This window comes from Dermacentor albipictus, chromosome 2 (assembly GCF_038994185.2).
Source record: "Dermacentor albipictus isolate Rhodes 1998 colony chromosome 2, USDA_Dalb.pri_finalv2, whole genome shotgun sequence".
Taxonomy (NCBI): domain Eukaryota; kingdom Metazoa; phylum Arthropoda; class Arachnida; order Ixodida; family Ixodidae; genus Dermacentor; species Dermacentor albipictus.
This window is the reverse complement of record NC_091822.1, coordinates 25,768,929-25,788,693: the sequence shown is the minus strand read 5'-3', so window position 1 is coordinate 25,788,693 and position 19,765 is coordinate 25,768,929. Positions and strand designations below refer to the sequence as shown.

General features: G+C 45.9%; 1 protein-coding gene across 3 annotated transcripts in view; it reads right to left on the bottom strand.

Annotated features, from left to right (window-relative positions):
• Window positions 1-661: 661 nt before the first annotated feature.
• The window catches only part of LOC135897911 (uncharacterized), a 145,078-nt gene continuing 125,974 nt past the window's right edge, over window positions 662-19,765 (bottom strand). For all 3 annotated transcript variants that reach the window (XM_065426603.2, XM_065426604.1, XM_070533530.1), the window contains one exon: window positions 662-1,127. In XM_065426603.2, the coding sequence (XP_065282675.2) occupies window positions 945-1,127 (183 nt within the window). In that variant the 3' untranslated portion in view covers window positions 662-944. The remainder of the gene's footprint in view (window positions 1,128-19,765) is intronic.

Genomic DNA, 19,765 nt, shown 5'->3' with positions numbered 1-19,765 from the left:
TGCCTTACGTCACTTTCATTGCAGAAGCATGAAAAACGTAGAAACGATATCAGCAAAAGATGAAGCATTGTTTAATTATTCCGTTAGTATTGATTGTTTTTGAATGATTCCACAGGTTTTATTGCTGATATTTTTTTTAATCGCTAACTGGTATATCATGCTGAAAGTAGAGCGAGCTGGAAGTAAAACCAAATATTTCACCTTTTCACATGTAATGAATTAGGGATCACTTCATCGAAGCAGCACCTTGCTTTTCACTTATTGCCTGCTTTAGGCACTCTGGTAGGTTATGTTATTATACTATTTTATTAAGGAGTTGTCGCATATTCCAATACGCTATCTTTTAATGTCTTGTGCAACTATTGGTGGTAGGAGTAACCTGAGTTTAACAGAGACTGCTCGACTAAAAACAGCTTCGCTGAAAAACTGAAATAATTGCTTCACTAAAGCGCCGGCAATTCTGACTTTTTCCGCTGGCAGCAATTTTGCATATATGGAAGGTTATTGAGTATGGCTCGAGATTGTGCTGCATTTGAGTGAGGCAATTATACAAGCTGAACATGTGAGAAAATATGGTGTGATTAAGCGGTGCTGCCTTTATTACAGCAACTGCTTGGTTCTCGACATTATAGGAGGCCATGAACAATACAAGCACGCTCGATTGAAAATATACACATTGTTTAATAAACGAGAAGTTGTTTCTCCTGTGTTAGCCATATTCGCCATTATCGGAAGCGGCACGCAATGTTTGCCCCTGTTACGGGTATCAGTCATGAACCTTTGGAACGGTGGTGACAAGTCAGTGACGAAAGATATACAAATGCAATAGATGTAAACACAGAAAGGCCAAAGGAGCATTCAGCTTCTATCAGCGCCAAGAAATACCGCCGTTGAGCCCAAGTTGGCCAGCAGTGGTCCCTGAAGGATGACAGCGCTGCACACCTTTATGTGTTGTACGTTGTGATAGCGAGGGCACGTATGAGAGGCGACATGACGCCGGCAGGGCAGTAACCCTTGAAGTCGTCCAAATCAACGTCGTAGACCACAACAGGCACGTCGCCCATGCCGTCGTCGTAAGCTCTTCGCATGCGGGTCTGCAACTCCTCGGGTCCTGCGAAAGCGGCCACCTGCGTGTAGGGAGGCACCGAGGCGAGAATGGCAGCGTTAGCAGAAAAGCAGGAACAAACCAGCATACTTGAGGAAACAGCGCTTACAAGTAAGGCTTCAGAAACGCCTTTCGATCTCGGTGTTTCCCAAATAGCAGAACAAGGGAAGGGAGCTACGCAAATTTTCTTCATAGCTGACACACAAGGTTTGTTTTCCCGAACTGGCTCTCGGCAACGCCACAAGAAAAAAGCCGTGACCACTTCAGCAGTGTAATGGTTGACACAAAATAAAAATTTCTATCGATAATTTGTCAGTGTAATCACTATCATTAGACATGGCTATTAGATCATTATTTCTTAACCTGCCATTGAGAGAAAAAGAATGGTCAATAAATTCAAAGTGGAGAAAAAAACGCATTTTGGCAACTTTGTTATGGTCTTCTTGCAGGCAGAGAAACGCGGTTTACGTAACCAGTGGACATTTCTTCGTGGCTGGAATGCTATATTCGGTGTGGCTGCTTCAGCAGTTCTTGCTTCTCACCTGTGACATTTCTAAATTGTGTGAAATTGTCCATCGAATTATGTACCAGTTGTCAACGCCGTGTTTGCTGTTTCTTCGTAATATCCGCGGCGCTGCACCTTCTACTCTAAGCTTTGTCTTTGCGTTTACGTTCATGCCAACCACTACTATTAACCCGAGGTTTGACTACAGGCGCTAATAGCTCGCCTCTGTATATCCCAGATAAACTTTTCACTTAAGGAATGCAAGCTTAGGCATACTTCTTACATATGCGCTTTGCTTCCACTTTGTCTGCAAATAGGATGGAATTATTTTCTGATAATTACAGCAGTCACTGCTCTAACTTCGATAAGTGCTTTTAAAGGGCCCCTCAACAGGCGCCATAGCAAATTTTAGTTATACCTTGGAAGTTATTACGTGTCCTCTAGGGAGCGTTCTGCCGCAAAAATTTTTTCAGATCGGCTCAATAATACCAGAGATAGAAATGTTACCGTGCCGCCAAGCCATGATATAAAGGGCCCTGCAGAAGGTCTGGACATGTTGAGCTGACAAGCGCAAAACATACGATGCGCGCCAACGATCGTGTTTGCCAGAAATTACATCGCTACGCACCACGGAAAGATCTGAAATTTTCATCCGAACGCCGTTTTCTTTTTTCCTCGTGGCCGCTGTGCTCAAAACCGGACGGTTACGTACTCGCGTACCTGCGCCTGCGTACTCGGGTCGGCAGTCTGACGTCGCTCATGGTGACATGTGACTTCGAGAATTATTCAAGGCACCATCTATTATTTGTGTGATCTGTTGCTTCAGTTGATATATCTGAAGTTTATAGAAACAATCAAACCCACAAACGGAATGTCTGCACTTCGCACCGAACCAACAATGTACTTGTGCTTCGTCTACTTGTTCACATGGTCGTAAATTCACGTGTGCAGGAACTGAAACTATGCCACTTTTTAACGTGGTCCAGCGCCGTAATCATGCTCTGAGATCTGCTTGTTCTGCCTCAGTATTCGTGTAGCACATAACTATACCGCTATTCACGTAACGAAAGAGGCGAACAAAACGTATGAAAAATCATGTTAGAAAAACACCACTAAAAGACGGACAGCAGGAAGTAGACAGCACAAGCGCTGCTGCAAACTATTGCTTTAGTGTGTGAGCACGAATATATAGCTTGATAAGGGAGGGGAAATAAGAGAGGGAAACAAACTGGGGTTAACAAACCAGTCGCACATGGCTCTGAATGTAAAACCTAACATAAACATAATGATTAGTCAAGTAGATATATTTATTCCTTGTCGGTGAGAATGAGTGAAAGGGACTGGGCCTTTGCGCTTCGTCACGAATGTTTTAAAAATTTCACGTGTTCGATTGCTTCGATATCGGCGCAGACACTTAGTGTCTTAGTGTCTGGTCGATACCAGTTTGCACCCGCAGTTGGCGCAGTGCATAGCGAGGTCGCTCTCGTTTATGTTTTTAACGTTGTTTGCATGTTCTCGTAACAGTGCCTTGAAACACCATTTCGTATGGGGAATGTACATTCTGCCGCGCGTGGTGGGGATCTCATAGAAGACTTCCTTGCTGTACTGCACTGGGTTTGAGGTATCATTCTTACGGCAAGAACAGTTGTAGAGGTGGCTGGCATTCACTTTTCTGCGTAAAGAGCCTAGTTTGTTCGGGGTCGAGAATAGAACACGAACGCCAGCATGCCCGGATATTTTTTTTTATTCTGTGGGAAACTTCATGCACGCATGGGATAACAAGTTTGTCGCGTTTAGGCCGTGCCTTATCCCTGGCAGATGTGATTCCTTAGGCAATAATTTCTGTCAAGCAAAGAAGCAGCTATTAGATGTAGCCGCTTGCTCGAAGGCGGTCGATTTCGCTGTTATAGCTCTGGTGAATTGCCTGATCGCACGAGTGAGTGATTGCATTCTTGAGGCCTCCAAGTGTAATGGTACGCTCGACGATTCTCTAATGACCCGACGGGAAGTAGACGCTTCTTGGAGCGAGGGGCATGTGTCCAGCAAAAGTGGCTTTGGCTCAGGTGGAGCTTCAGGTGAACAAAGCGGATTACCTCGTCTACTGGTAGTTCCTTAGCGAAGGTGAGGCCATGGATAATGGACTGGATAGCAGAGAAATCTTTTTTTCGGATTGGACAGGGGCTTCTCCTGGTTTGTCACTGAATAACAACTCCAATAACTTATCGAAGTAGCAGAATAATTTAAGTGGTCCCGCGGGTTCGAGGTGATCCTGCGGAAGCCTTTCGTAGTGTGCAAAGAGTACCTCGCTCAGATGTGGTGCGATAAGAGAGGCTATGCAGCGCTGTTTTTTCTGCCATCGATGCATGACAATGAGGTCGCCTTCAGGCCGTTTTATGAAAAACCAGCGCCGCTTGCATTTCAGGAAAGCGCTTATTGTGCTTTGGGAATTGAATATTTGTGGCCCTATCATTTGAAAATTTGTGATGGGTCATGATGCTGTACCACCCGCAAGCGGGCGCCAATCAGAAGCCTCTGCGACCTCCACGCTGCAATCGCTGGTGCAGCGTCCTAAACGACAACAATTACGTCTTCGATCAAAGGCGCAGCGCCATTGCAAAAAAGGCTCAAAACGCCAGCTTTCCTGAGCATGCGATAACGCTCTCATTGCAGCCATGCCTGCAGGCGGTACCACATTGTACCACAAATGGCAGTGCCAGTGGTAGTACCACTGCAGAGTAATAAGGTGGCACCGTACCACAGCACGGTGTTTACTATTGTGTTACCCGGTGTCATCTACGGGATCAGTGAATAAATTTGTTACACACTCGTAAGAAAATCATCTGTAGCTTCCAATAAAAGCTAAGCGCCATAGAAAGCAACAAGCAAGTGAAATTTGTATCGTCAAGCTTGAGATCGACTGACACTAGAAAACGAATAGTTTGTAATACCCTCACAGAAATCACTAAAGCAAATATGCACCACTGTAAGGCTGCGCACAATATGCAGACTGAATAAGTACGCATAAATAAAAAAAATTATTGTTTAAGGTTCCAGCCTGCCCTATCGTCATGCATGGGCCATTTGTGCTGCAGTGCACATTACCTAAGCCACCCCCACCCCCCGTACACGAGAAATGAATATATAAGCATCGTATTAGCAACACATAGAAACCTAAAAATTAACTGGAATGCACGTTACTGCTCTGTGATAGTATTTAGAGTAAAAAATCTATGTTATAACAATTTGCATTTACATTAACATATGAGCATCGTATTACCAACATATATAAATCTAAAAATTAACTGGAATGCACGTTACTGCTCTGTGAGAACATTAGGGTAAAAAAATCTATGTTATAAACAATTTGCATTTATAATAATATAAATGCTTCTGCAGAGCACATATGCCCTACACTGGCAAACACCGAGGGTAGGTAACAAATGAACTGCATGCGTGCGCACGCACACATGCACAGCACATGCAGAATCACAAGCGCGCACGCACACATTCACACACGCACACAGAAACACCGAAATCTCAAGTCTAGACTTAAAGAAGTCACTAGGAATAAAATTTTCATTCATGCAGTCTAGAGCGTTGTCCTGCCATGTCACCGCTACTTTTCCCCCAATAAATATATTTGGCACATAGTGTACAGAGTTCTATGGGACACCTGCGCTGGTGAGGAGTTGCTGCGGCAGCTTGAGTGTGTAACTAAAATATGCTGCCACCATTGGGTAGGGAGGCCACGAAGATTGTACGGCATATGGAACTATAACTGAGGCGAACCTGCACTAACGCTTGCTTAGGACGATACGCCCACGCAAGTTCTGTCCATGGCCATACTGGTTGCGAGAAGCGCATGGAACGTTCTGGCACTGACGTGCCAGAGCCCAGATAATTTCCAATAAGGGGAACACTGAGCTTCTGTCAAACCATGGGAACAGGATTGTTTAAGAAAGAGATACTCTACAATGAGTCACATCCACGTCACCAATCATATAATCGAGAAACCCGCAGAGTAGAATCAACCTCTCCAAATGGATTTCATAAATTGCGAAAAGGCATTTGATTGAGTAGAGATACCACCAGTCATAGAGGAAATACGTAATCAAGGAGTACAGGATGCTTACGTAAATTTCTTGCAAAATATCTACACAGGTTCCACAGCTACCTTAATTCTCTATAGCAAAAAAAGATGCCTTAAGAGAGGGGTCAGAGAAGGTGACAGTCTCTCGAATGCCATTCAATGCGTGCTTGCAAGGAATATTGAAGTTGTAGAGAGAGATTGGAACAATATAGAGGGCCATCCTCTCTAGCACTTTCTAGTGGGTCGTCCTCTTCAGTGCTTGTGCTCGTGAATGCCGCTTGCATTGGGAGTCCATTCCATGCTCTAAGGATCGGTTCCAAACGTCGGTGACTAATACAATAAACACCGTTAGAAGTGGTGGACGTGCTCTCATGACGTTAGCTTCGGCTGGAATTTTCCATCGCGCCACCATGCCGTTGTTCATTGCCGATGGGCCCAAATAGAACTCTGGCCGGTGTTAGACTGGCGCTTTCAAAGAAGCTACTTCTCCAAGACGACACCCACCTTCCTCGGAACGCCTCAATGGTCGTGCCCATGTCCTGCAGCGGAATCGCAGACGCGGTTACACTACTGTCGCTTGGAAAGTTCTGATGCTGCAGTTTGCGACAGTGGACATCACACAGGGCTACAGCAACATTTTCGTTTGCAACCCATTTCCATACACTGTGTTACTGCTCCGAGGGGAACGTCTTGGAAATGTAGAAGTGATCGAAGACGTTCAAGTTATGGACGTGCTCAGTGAGGATTATCGTGCTAGTTCCTGTGCGCTCAGTACTGTTTCTACGTGTGACCAATCGCACAGTGATGTGTTCGGTTCTTCTATTGCCAATTCCCTTACAGCAGTCCAGCGTTCTTAGCTTTTGCACCTTCCAGAAGAATTTTGTTCTTCTTTTGGCAAAGGGCAATCTTTCCTGGGCCAGACGCCCACTGTTACACATTGCGTCGATACTGGCCCGCAACCGCCACTGCGGCAACGTCCGTGTCTTGTATCTCCTGCAGAACGTCGCGTAATAAACGAACAAATCGACGACATGCTTCGCCGCGAGGTGATACGACCTTCCAACCATCCATGGTTATACTGCAAGCAGTTTTACACAGACGATATTAAGGAAGGACAGGACGTGGACGGACGTAGTGCAAACTACCAACTGTTTAATACTGTTAAATAACGCGCTTATATACAAGGAGATATGGCGTGGGGGGGGGGGGGGTATAAAAGATATGACAAGTTCACGAAATGTGATGATAGTTCAGGTCAGGAAATACGTCGTTCACTTGCACCCATTCGCCCTGGCAAACTCGATCTCAGCTTTGATAAGCGTTATAGACGGAGTGCTTACGCACATTTCTTTTTCTTTAGCTATCGCAAGCACCTCCCATATTTCTCGCTCCGTTTTTGTTTTTGATGTGCCAATGACTGTGGTGCTTTCTAGTAGCGGAGAGCATTTGCATTGTTTGCAATGTGCAGCCAAGTTGCTGGGTGCTGTCAGAAGCTGGCACGCATATTTGTGCTCCCGTAACCTATCATTTAGACAACGTCCAGTTTGCCCGATGTATACTTTCCCGCAATCTAGTGGGATTTGCTAAACAATTGAAGTTGCACATTCCACGTACTTTTTCACGTGCTTAGTCTGACAGATCGTAGCACAAGGGTTTGCCTCTTTGGATCCTGCGTTCACCCTCTTACACATGCTTTTTAGTTTTTGTGGGGCGGAGAACACAACCTGAACGTCATGGCGTTGGGCTGTCTTTTTTGTCCTATGTGACAAGCCGTGAATGTAAGGCAACACCACGCGTTTTTTCAATTTTTCTTTTTCCTGTGTTTTCTGCCTTTTCCTGTTGGTTCTGATTTCGGGCAAGAAGTTTTCACAGATTTGCACCACCATGCTATTTGGGTACCCACTGTTTCTTAAGCGGCGTACTTGCAAATCGATGCTCTCCCTCACAGCATGGCGGCATGATTTTTCAATTGCTTGACTGATGCAAGCCTTGGCGATGCCTCTTTTTAGGATTTTAGAATGACATGAGTCATACCGCAGGATTTCTTTTTCTCCTCTAGTTTTGTAGCACCAGCAGATGTGGGAGCCTCGGAGCCTAATATTTATGTCAAGGTACTGCATACGACCTTCGGTAGGAGTCTCGTACGTGAACTCTAAACCTTCACGCGCTTTTTTGAACATGCTGATGACAGTTTCTACACTATATGGATCGGTTTGGTCTTCTTTCATGCACACCAAATAATTGTCAACATATCTGAAGCAGGTAATTATGTTAGCTTCTTCAAACAAGGTGGCAAGTTTCCTGTCTCCCACACTCAAAGCTATACAAGAACCAATAGCGATGCCATCCTTCTGCTCATACAGACTGTCACCATATTCGATAAACGCACCATGTTTGCCAGGGCGAACAGGTGCAAGTGAACGACGTATGCCTGACCCGAACTATGATCACATTTCGTGAACTTGTCATATCTTTTATACCCCCTCGCGCCATATCTCCTTGTATATAAGCGCGTTACTTAACAGTATTAAAGAGTTGGTAGTTTGCGCTACGTCCGTCCACGTCCTGTCCTTGCTTAATATCGTCTGTGTAAAACTGAGCGCAATATAACCATGAACGTTCACCAACTAGCCCCCTTCATTGCTTTACTAAATTCCAACCATCCATGGGCATCGCCTGTCGTCCTAGTTACCAAGAAAAGATGGTTCTGTGCGGTTTTGTATGCAGTACCACCGCCAGAACAAGATCACTGGCAAGGACGTCTACCCTCTCCCGCTCATAGACGACGCCGTTGACTCTCTACCAAGTACGTAATTCTTTTCATCATTAGATTTGCGCTGAGAATATTGGCATGTCCCCATGGCAGATGGCGGTCGGCCAAGACAGCTTTTGTCACATCCGACGGCTTATACGAATTTAACGTATTGCCTTCTGGATTTTGTAATGGGCCCGCAACGTTTGAGCGCATGGACATAGTTCGGCGTACCTTGAAGTGCCACACGTTCTTATGCTATTTCCATGACGTTGATGTTTTTGCTCATGTCGTCAGCACGTACCTACAATGGCTCAAGTCTGTTTCAGCGTGTTGAACAAACAAAGGGTTACAACTAAACCTCAAGAAGTGCCAATAGGCTGCTCGGCAGCTGAGAATCGTATAGTGCACTGAACACCAGACGTCTCGAAGACGTTTTGGGCCAGCCAAAAAGCACAAAAACCTCTACAACTATTTAGGACGACTGCAAGACGTCTTTTTGTGCACGTCTGCAGGTGGTTCTGCTAAAGACGGATAGAAGACATCTTGTTAAGATGTCTTGTTAAGATCTTGTTAAGATGTCTTTCGCTCACATCTTGCTAAGACGTCTTGAACACGTCGTCAGAAGATGGCTTGAGAACGTTTTGCCTGAACGTTTGGAAGATGTCTGTGCTAATCTGTTTTTGAACATGCCAAAGAGAGACGTTTCGGTGCTTTTCTCGACTTACACGACTGTTGACATCAAGTATTGTCTATACCTAGTATAAATACGTGCACTTCTTCAGACTCTGTCATAGCGTCTACACATAAGTCATGAAAAAATAATCATGGATAGAGCGTAAAATTAATTGCGGTAAACTCTATTGACAACGTGCAAGTACATAGGCAAATATCAATGAAAACTTTAGTAAATACGCAATTTGGTTCAGAATAAATACAAAGGCGTGCGGTAATGCACGTGAAACGCTCAAACATGGGCTGGAATAACGCTCTGTACACAGTGTAACATATAGTTACCGCAAGGTATCAATAATCTTTTTTAAAGAGAGATACCTATAAATGGCTGGCCTTATTGTTTGTACTTTTCTCATAACCTGCAAAAATGATAAGCCGATGTTAAACCCCGATTTGTCGCTACACAGCTCTACCTGCACGAAGCGCAAGAGTACACACGGGCCCGGATATATATTGCAGCATTTTTTTAGTGTCACCCGAAGTGGTGACTACACGAGCGTGGCGCCAACTCATATTGACGAGATATGCACACTTTTTCTAACGACAATATGCGGGCTTTGCCTTTGCGTATCGCTTTCTCAGTGGCAACAGGCAATACAGAGGTTGGTCGGAGCAGAAAAATCAATCATCCAAACGCCTAGTATAATCACTCTGCACGCCACTAAACAATTCACAAAATACAATAACTATTTATTGGCTTAAGTATAAAATGCATTTAGGTAAACGCGCTACTACTGAGATATTCAACACGGTGTATTTATTCGCGAACTTCAACATATACACGAGCCCATAAATCAGTCCGCTTCAGCTTAAAGAAAAGTGACGTTTGTTTGGAGCATGGCAGTCATGTTTTATCGCGACTCGTGGCATCAAACCGATCGCGTACAACCAATCGCGTAAAAAGTGGAGAGTTAAATATTCAATAAATTCAGAAAGGATCTCCCTAAATACCTTACAAATACAGCACAATAAATGCATTCTAACAGCCTGCAAAACAAAAATGAATACATTTACCCAATGAGCAGAATACGGTTGAAAGAAGCAGCGAGGCAGTAGTACGACCGACTGCAAAAGACTAGATCAGCCAATGAAAATCGGCGAAAGTATTAAGCGCATAAAATAACATGTTAAATGAAAATGGCAACAAACACGCACGTCCAAAGTTTTCTTTTACTTTGGAGGAGCTAGTTAAATTACTAATTAAACAAGGCGACTGGCAAGAAGAAACTAAGTTTCCTGAAGCGCACGATTCAGTGCCAGGTTGATATTAAACTTTATGTTCTGACAGTTTAGAGGAGCTACAAGCTCGCTTGTGAACATTAGCAATATATATGCGCCATTTGTAATAGGTAAGGCAGGTATCTGTCAGGTTTCATCAAATTGCACTGTTAATAATGATACAAAGTGCAGCGCAAGTCACAATCATCAGAACGAGTAGACGCTACTCATGTTAGACAGATCTGTTTAGCATAAGACGAAGGAAAGCAAGCTTTGCGTAAGTCGTCGCACTAACACAGCGCATCTTTGATTTAGTCACTTCCTTTACAGAGGCACAGCTATCAAAACAGAAAAGCTGACATTCTAAGGTCACGAATATGCGAGTTTTTGCCTAACCAAACAACAAAGCACAATACTATTCGGTATCATATTACAGATGTGACTACGCTTTGCATCTAGTTCATGGTTTCGCGACGACAGAAAAAAATAGAATCCTTAGAAAACCACCAGTAAATGCACAAGCATATACGTACACCCATGTGTATGCACGCATGCCGTACGACACACCTGTACAAACAACCTTACACTGCACAGTAAATGCAAAGGTGTCCGCAGCAGCACAGGCAATTCTGTGAAGTGCAACGCCAATACGTATTCTTGGCTTCGACGCGCAGCGGTGCCGAAACGATAGGATTAGCGCTTGCTCGTTCCACAGGCGTCTGGTAGCCAATTACTCGAATAAAATGCAAGTACGGTCACCTCTACAGACGCACAAGACGCACAATCATCGAGCACGTTGGCCGTTTCGCTGATTTATTCAAAAAGAAGTGTGAAATACGAAAAAGCGAGAGCGAAGTCTCTGTGCACCCGTCGGTGCTTAACCACGTCACGGCCGGCCTAGAGGGGCGACGAGACGTGCCCGGGGCGACAAGAGGCGCCCAGCCGTGACCATTGGTGCTGTAACGTAAAACCATTCCACTTTTCAATTCCAATTCTGCAATCAGCCCACCGCGATTGGTCAAAAACTTTTTTCGACCACCCCCACTTCAACTGTCAGTCACGCGACGTCATGAAAACCGCGATAGCGCCCCATCGGATAGGACATGTACACACTTATTATGCATAATTTGACCGAACAAAATAAACAGTTATTTCTGACTTGACGCCTTTTTGCCATTAGCCTTCGGTTATTGGTCAAAAGGTTTCGGGCTGCACCCACTTCACCTGCCTCCCACGCGACGTCACAAAATCGCAAAAACTTACCGCGTCAATGTGACGCGTATAAGCGTTAAAGATGCGTTAATACGGCGAACAAAGCAGAATTTTCGTCTGAATAGCCGCAGGCTGCCCCGTTCTGAAAGGAATAAAAGATGGCTGCCGTCGATTGCTCTGGCAGTGGCAACCCATGCTCCCCTGCCAAAGAGCATGGGTTTATTTGCGTGGCCGTGTAACGTTTTTCAGAACTTTCTGCACGTTTAGGACCCCGTGCTGAGAACTCTTCTTTGCTGACTTTTCTTTTAGCCTCATTATTAGGCTTCCGTTGCATGCCAATGCGATTGTCAAGGAGGCACCGCTAGCTAAGTAAGAGAAAGCGGACCAATCGCAGACACCTGCACTACCCTCTTCATCTGGTTATCGATATTCAGTGGAGTGGGTCGGCCCCATCAAATCCCTGTCCACTTGAGCATGCTCCTCGCCTCTTGTAAGCCAATTAGACAAGACAAGCCGCTCAGTGCAAGCATTGTTATTCATTTTTCAAGCAAACAAAAGTGACCACCTATGAACAAGGGGAGCATTTGATTGGTTTGTTCAGACAAACCTGCGGGTGACTGCCCGATGCTTGCATCGGTGGTTACGCAAATTTGACGTCAGGTGATTGGAACAAAAACATACTGTAATAGTTTTACGTTGTACGGCCCCATATATGGTTAACGGCGCACCGCCATGGCCAGAAGTGAAGGAGGATAAGATCGGAATTTTGTATTTTACGTCACGCGCGACGGCTCAGGCGGCATCTCGAGGCCTTGAGCTATCACGTGACCGATCGCGCTGATAGAAGGCGTTGCTTTAGCTCGCCCTCGCTCTGCCTTTATGTTCTCTCTGCCAACCTTCCCTTCCAATCTTTCGCCCTTTCACATCATTCCGGCCGGAAGCGGAACCGGTTCAGCGGTGGAGTCAGTTGGTCCGGTTTTGCGCCTCTGTGGGCAGGCGCCCTTGTTTGTTTAAATTTAGAACACTCGCAGAGCAAGCTCTCAATTTTGTGGTTTCGACGCGTTAACCAACGATCCTTGTTGACCCATGGACTACGCGGCGTCGCTTTGACTCGGAAAGCGGATCCAGCCTCATCGAATCCTGCGTTTCGCTGCCAAAACAATTAGTACTACACGAAAGTGCCTTATTTGTGATAATTGTCACCACGAAATATCCTTTGCTTGGACATGTCACGTTTGCGCGCCATTCTCGAAGCGCCGTTCTCTGTGAGCTTGCCGTGGTGTCTGAGCTAACCTTAATACACGTAATTTCACAGATCAATGTGCGTTTTCCACATTGTGAGGGACTATTTCTCTCATTTTCGTGTTTTTCTCCATGATCCTGACACGCTTGCAAGATGGAGTGCTAACTGTCAAACCTTAATTTCATTGCAGCCATCCATGTTCCGTATCCTGTATCCCTATATATACAGAGCCATTGGGGAGAGTTAATTATTTATGACAGGCTCTTCACAGTGGGTGCTGTAAGCATCCCGAAACTTCAAATATTCAACCAATATGGGTCGTTTCGCGCCGTAAAACTTCGCTACTTGCACTTCGACTGGCCCGCTATTCGCGCATTCAGCATCACATACGCGATCAGGCAAACTCGCACAGCCGAAATAATTTGTTTGAACCATTTAATATTCATCAATATCAGGGTGGCGCAGCAGCACCGTTCAGTGTCATTCCCGCATCTATTGTAATGCTGCTGTTACGGCACCGTGTTTCGTTTCAAGTTGTTGTTGTGTGGGACACACCTGTTTTGTTTTGACTGTTTACTGCACATTTGCTCGAGCTACAGTCACGCTTCGAATCTCTCACTGCTGGTCGAAATTACTAAAATATTGTGATCATCGTGGCTGCCTGCTCATGGTTACATTCTCGGGAGGAAGATGAGGGCACGCCTATTTGCGGATGATTTTCTTTGGCGCCACAAATTTGACCCACTAATTGTGGTTGGCCTACGTTAATTGACATCGGTGTTCGTACAGCAAGTCATGAATTTAAATCTGCTCAGTCTCGCTGGCTCATGACAACTAAACTTTAGGAGAGCTCACGGTTAATGAAAATATCGGGTTTTACGTGCCGAGGTGACAATATGACTTTAAGGTACACATTAGTAGGGGACATTTTGACCACCTGGGGCTCTCTAACGTGCACCCAATGAGCAGCACACGGGCGTTTTTGCATGTCGCCCCCATAGAAATGTGGTTGCAGCGACCGGGATTTGACCCTGCGTCTTCTAGGCGACATCGTAGTAAGATCAGTTGCAGGGATGCTGTTCTGTACAGCGGCTTCTTCCGATGAAATTTGCGTTAATAGTGCCGTGCCGACGTGCGAGCTCTCCTGTCTAATGTACGACGATCGTTTTCTCGTAATGACAAGTGACATGTTGCACAATTCTGCTTCTTGAGCTCAAGTACAATGTGGCCGACATTATTTGCGCAAGAAATCAAAGTATTTGACTAATTAACCATTTGTAATTACCGTTTAAACGACTTACCTTACGGCCCATGTCGCAATTTACAAGTTCTAGCGGGTGACTTTGAATGCAACCCGCTGTATTTGCTAAGGGGCTATGGTGTTGGGCTGCTAAGCACCAGATCATGGGATCGAATCCGGACAGCGTTGGCCACATTTCGACGGGGACAAAAACACCCGTGTACTTTAGATGAAGGCGCACGGTACAGAACCCAAGGTGGTAGGAATTTCCGGAGTGCCTCCCTACGGCGCGCCTCATATTCTGAGCGTGGTTTTTGCCTGGTAAAACGCCATAATTTATTTCCAGTGTTTTTACGCCTTAGTTGTCATATCCACTTTAAAAGATTTCTGAGGATGACTTCAATTTAGAGATATGCGGTCCCAGTGATTGCGAAGAAATGGATTGGCGTTCCGTAAATGACTTTTCTTCCATATATAAAATGGGTTTCCTTAAAAAGATGAGGGACAACAGTGCGTTTGTACTCTAAGTGTGACAGCGCGTATCTCAGAACTGCTACTACCTTCAAAATTTGCTCGAAGTGAATGGGCTTTGTGAAATCACTTGCTTTAGTTCGCGTATTGCAATATGTGCGCTAAAGTAGTTTGTTGCAAAGGTGATTACGGAACTTTTGTTAATTGGTAAATTGTCCATTCTGATTTTGAGTGTTTTCGGCTAATCCAGCAGAAAAATTAACTTAGTGCCATATATTGTACGTGGTAGTGACTGTCAAGAAAGTAGCCAAACTGAGAAAGACGAAACTAGCGTATTATTGGGCGAACTTGTGCCCTCAAAACAGGCTACATTCAAAGAACGGCGACAGCGGCGAACACAGTCGGCGATCGTCGAACATCTGATCAAGGGGTCAAGCGCGTCGGCTTTTATACATCAATCGTCGAATGTTCCAGAATAATCGCTGGGACCCGCGCGCCTTCCACAAAATTCATTATTCGTGTCGCGCACACATGCAATCAGATTACACAAGGTTCGGTCACAGTGCATGGAACCGTCGATAACATTCCAGAAACTTTCCACACATGCAAGAGCGACCGGCGCTGTGTGATAACATTTGTTAGGCGGTGAAACGTGGCACCCGCTGAAGACAAGTACACGTGTCAACGTCATAAGCAATTTACTCTATCATAAGACATCCGGTATTTTTGCCAATGATTACAGGCTGCTGTGATGTTGGGCTACTAAGCACGAGGTCACGGGATCGAATTCCGCCACGCGGCCCCATTTTGATGTAGGCGAAATGAGAAAGAACCCGTGTACTTTGATTTGGGTGCACATTTAAGAACTTAGCTCAGGTGGTCCAGATTCCCGGAGCCCCCACTACGGCGCGCCTCATAATAAGATCGTGGTTTTGGCCCGTAATGCCCCATATTTTTTCGAAATTACTGGTTTGCCATGTACTTTAAAAGAGCGTTTATACCAAAGATAATGCGTGAAGGGCAAATTTAACGCGAGCCATCGTAACATGTGGCTGCACCGAGCTGCCAGATGATGCGTTGCATTTCTCAGTTAGGATCGGTTCCATCTGAAAGGGCTTTTCTCTGTCTTCTTTTTTAATTCGTGAGGATATCTCTGCTCACCCAAGGAGAGAAAAACCGTCCGTCCGTCCAATAAGACGATCGTTTTCACGTAGGGCCCACAGCAGCGGGTGAATTCACCTTCGTGCTGCCTCTCGCTTGAACGAAAACTAAGCGGCGAGAACGCAGCGCTTACGAAGCTCAACTCGCCGCACTCGCTGCCACCGTCGCCGATCGCTTTCAAAATTGGGGCCCGTGCTTCTCCCTTCGACGCCAGACTGTCTCCATCGCAGGTGGCTTTCGAGGAAAGGCCCGCGCGATACGCAGCCGCTGATGGAGTATGGTTCGATGCGGATGGATAAGGCGCTAAGGACTGCTAACGGCTTATAATGATCGCAACATAATCAGTGCGCCTGCCCCGTCTGACGCGCCACCTGCAGTAGTTTCCTAGCGTCGTGATTCGCCTTGCGCCAACGTTTGCAGCAGTTCATGTAGCCGCATGGATGTCATTTATACTGTGGGATCAGGATTCATAACATCGCATAATGGCACCAGGCTGCATGCAGATAAGTGGGACAATGCTTGCGCGTACGTAGACAACTCCCGGAGGAGTCTCTGCGTGATATTTTTTCGGGGGGGGGGGGGGGGGAGGGGCTTTGTCGGCAGTTTTTTAACTGTCCAACCTCTGCTGACAAAAATATCTCGCGTGCAAGCAATTTTCACGACGCTGAATTCGCACGCATGTGCGAATGACTTTAGCTATTAGCCACTTTGCTATACTGCCCCAAGCACCCGTGTAGGACACAAGGTCTACGAATCTGCATGAACGACTAATTTAAACCTTGCGTTTCTTATGACAATGCCAGAAACATCGCGTATTTAATTCTACCATTAACAGAGTCATTGATTCACATAAATCGTGACAATGAATTGTGGCGTGCTTTATGAAAATCATAACCCGATGAATTTTCTTATGGTCACATATAATATCATTAATGAAACTTGTACTATGATGCCAGAATAAAACATATGTACAATTTAGCGGTCGCGAGATATAAATAGGATGCCCCGCCATCTTACGGGCAGGCATTTCTTTGATCTGTGAATTTTGCAGAGGTGCACACATACGTATGTACAGCTGGCCCCTATTGTACGGCCCTTCCTTGTGCCCATGTGGGTTTCGCTGGTAAAGGAAATCCCATTAGGCCAGCAACACGTTCCCACGCGGCTGTTAACTGCTGCTTCGTTTCTTCTTTGCGTTTTATCTCATCAGCGCTTCATGGGATGACCGGAGAAATGTTAATCTCCTGCAGCGATAGCATATATATATATATATATATATATATATTGTGAGCATTATATTACCCCTTCATCTTTTTCATCTGTATATATTCATCATCATGGCCAGTGTCATCGTCTTCAGCGCGCGACCTGCGCAATAAGCAGTTGAGGCTTAGCAGCTGTCTCGCAAGTGGTGGTGGCTGCTTTCGCCCCCTTGGCCCTTTACACCTTCGAGTTTCCCTGGAGCTTCGTTCAGGTCACCGCTTCATCAGTCTTTCCGCCAGGACGCCCCAAGAATACCCTCCAGGAGCCTCCGGGGTCACCGTCTCTGCCTCACCGGCCGTTCCTTCATCACGCGGCAGCGCGATCCCACCATGTTCGCTCGCCTTCGTAGTGACGACGTTGATGACTGGCTGGACAATTACGACCGCTTGAGTAAGTCTAACCAGTGGGATGATACGCACAAGCAACGTCACAAGCAACGTCGCATTCTACCTCACTGACGTTGCCAGGACTTGGTTTCTCAACCACGAGAGTACATTGCCTCACTGGGCGGCATTCAAACACCAGCTTCGGCAGATTTTCGGTGCTCCCAACGTCCGCTCTGAGGTCGCCAAGAAAAAGCTTGATGGAGGCACGCAACTTTTCGGGGAAACATACACTTCTTACATCGAGGATGTCCTCCCCCTTTGTCGCCGTGTTGACGCCACCATGACGGAATCTTATCATGTTCGTCATATCTTAAAGGGCATTGCCCACGTCGCGTTCAACGCACTGGCGATCAAGAATCTAAATGCCGTTATCAATGTGATCGCGAATCGCCAACACCTGGACGCACTGCAGGCCATCCGTTTATAACCTGTCGCTGGTGACGCGCCTCCTTCCTCGGATACGGACATGCGCATGCTCATTTCGACTCTCATACGCGAAGAGCTCGAAGCATGTGGCCTGCTCAGTCCTCCAGTTCTCCAGCCTCAGCCTTCGGTCCCTGGCCTGCGCAGTCCCTGGCCTTACACATCATGTGTGCGGCGTCCGCACAATATTACTATCTCTAGACAAGAAGAATAGCTAATAGCTGGATGGGCGATAGACGGTTCTGACACACAGGAGTCACCACACCTGTCAATTCCACATCGATGATTTCTCGGGTTACCTGATGACGATTTTTGTGACAGTTCACCATGCACTGTAACCTCCTTACACGTGACCGTATTTGTGGCGTCCGCCTGATTACATATGCAATTTCTACAATGAGCATCCAAAAAACCACGCCTCATTTCTGTCACATTGTAGCGATCCTGCCATAGCCTGTCATTGAGACATCCTCCGCTCTGGCCAACATAGTTGGAGCCAAGTGAGAGGGGGTTTTCTGGTTGCCCTCTGTAGAAATTGTAGGCGTAATCAGGCAGATGCCCCAAATAGGGTAACGTGTGTACCTGTATGTTGTGCACGCTCCATTGTCAGCAAAAATTGTATTAAATTAATCCGAAAAATCATCGAAGCGGAATTGATTCATACCCGTCGCTGAGGCCTAGTGACTATGGTGTTAGGCTGCTAAGCACGATGTCACGGAATCGAATGATGGCCCCGGCGGCCGTATTTCGATAGGGGCAAAATGCGAAAACAACCATGTACTTAGATTTAGGTGCACGCTAAAGAACCCCAGATGGTCCAAATTGCCGGAGTGCTCCATTGCGGCAGGCCTCATTATGAGATCGTGGTCTTGGCATGTAAAACCCCATAATTTATTTTTTTAATTGATTGACAGGCTTCAGCCCCACCCAAAATGTTTCCGTGCTGTCATGCGCCGGCGAATAAAAAAACAACCTCCGGAGCCGGAAGTCATTCTCGATTTCATCTACAATGTCCTTTTTATACTAGAAAAGGCATTTCAGCGCGAACGTAGAGAAATCCTGCAGGATTTCGCGGCAACGCCTAGTCACGTAACGCAAGGATCCCCGTCCGAGCACCAATTTTCAATGACGTTTCGATGACAACCGTAGATTCCACGCAGGCCGTGGAATCGGAGCACATGAAGCTACGGAGCAGATGGATTTCAATTTTGAAGCTTTATGGGTATAAAGTTCTAATAAGCTTTGATGCGGAAGGTGCACTGACATCTCCAAAGTCGCAATTTACATTTCCGATTCCCAAGCCTTGTGGGCTTAATATTGTTATAACCTTTTGACGCCAAAGGTTGACTTTTCTAAAGTCATATATCGGACCATATAACTAGACAAGCCGAATCAACACAGTATTAGACGAGTTGACAAAGCTCGCATCGAGGTCCGATGGGACGAATCGTTCTGGTGGTTCATTCTTCCATCATGTCCCAGTAAATAATATCAGCATTTCTGTCACCTGCACCAAAGCATCTATGTGAAAACACTAAAGCCAGCAAAAGTAACTCCATTCTCATATATTTTTTGACTTTCACTTTTATCCGCGAGGATACATTGAGCCTCTTCAATTTTTTGTTTGTTCTCACTACCCGCGAGCTGCCGGAGCCTGCCAGAGTGTATGCGTTTATCTCGTGTTGCCCCGGCCCCCGCGCGCGCGCATTTGATGCGTGTTGGTTCTTCTCTGGCCGCGTGGATTTTCGCCTGGCAGAGGTTTGGACACTTTCTCGTTAGCAGACCATAAAAAGAAACAATGCATGGTCGATTGCCGTCATCACTCCGGGGACACGAGGGATTTCATCGCGTTCGCTTCAGCGAAACCTCTACGGAAAATTTCGTCTCGTCGGTGTGCGATAGTGAGCAGTATGCGTATAGATCTCTATGGACTAAGCTTCTCACGTTTTCTTCGATATTCC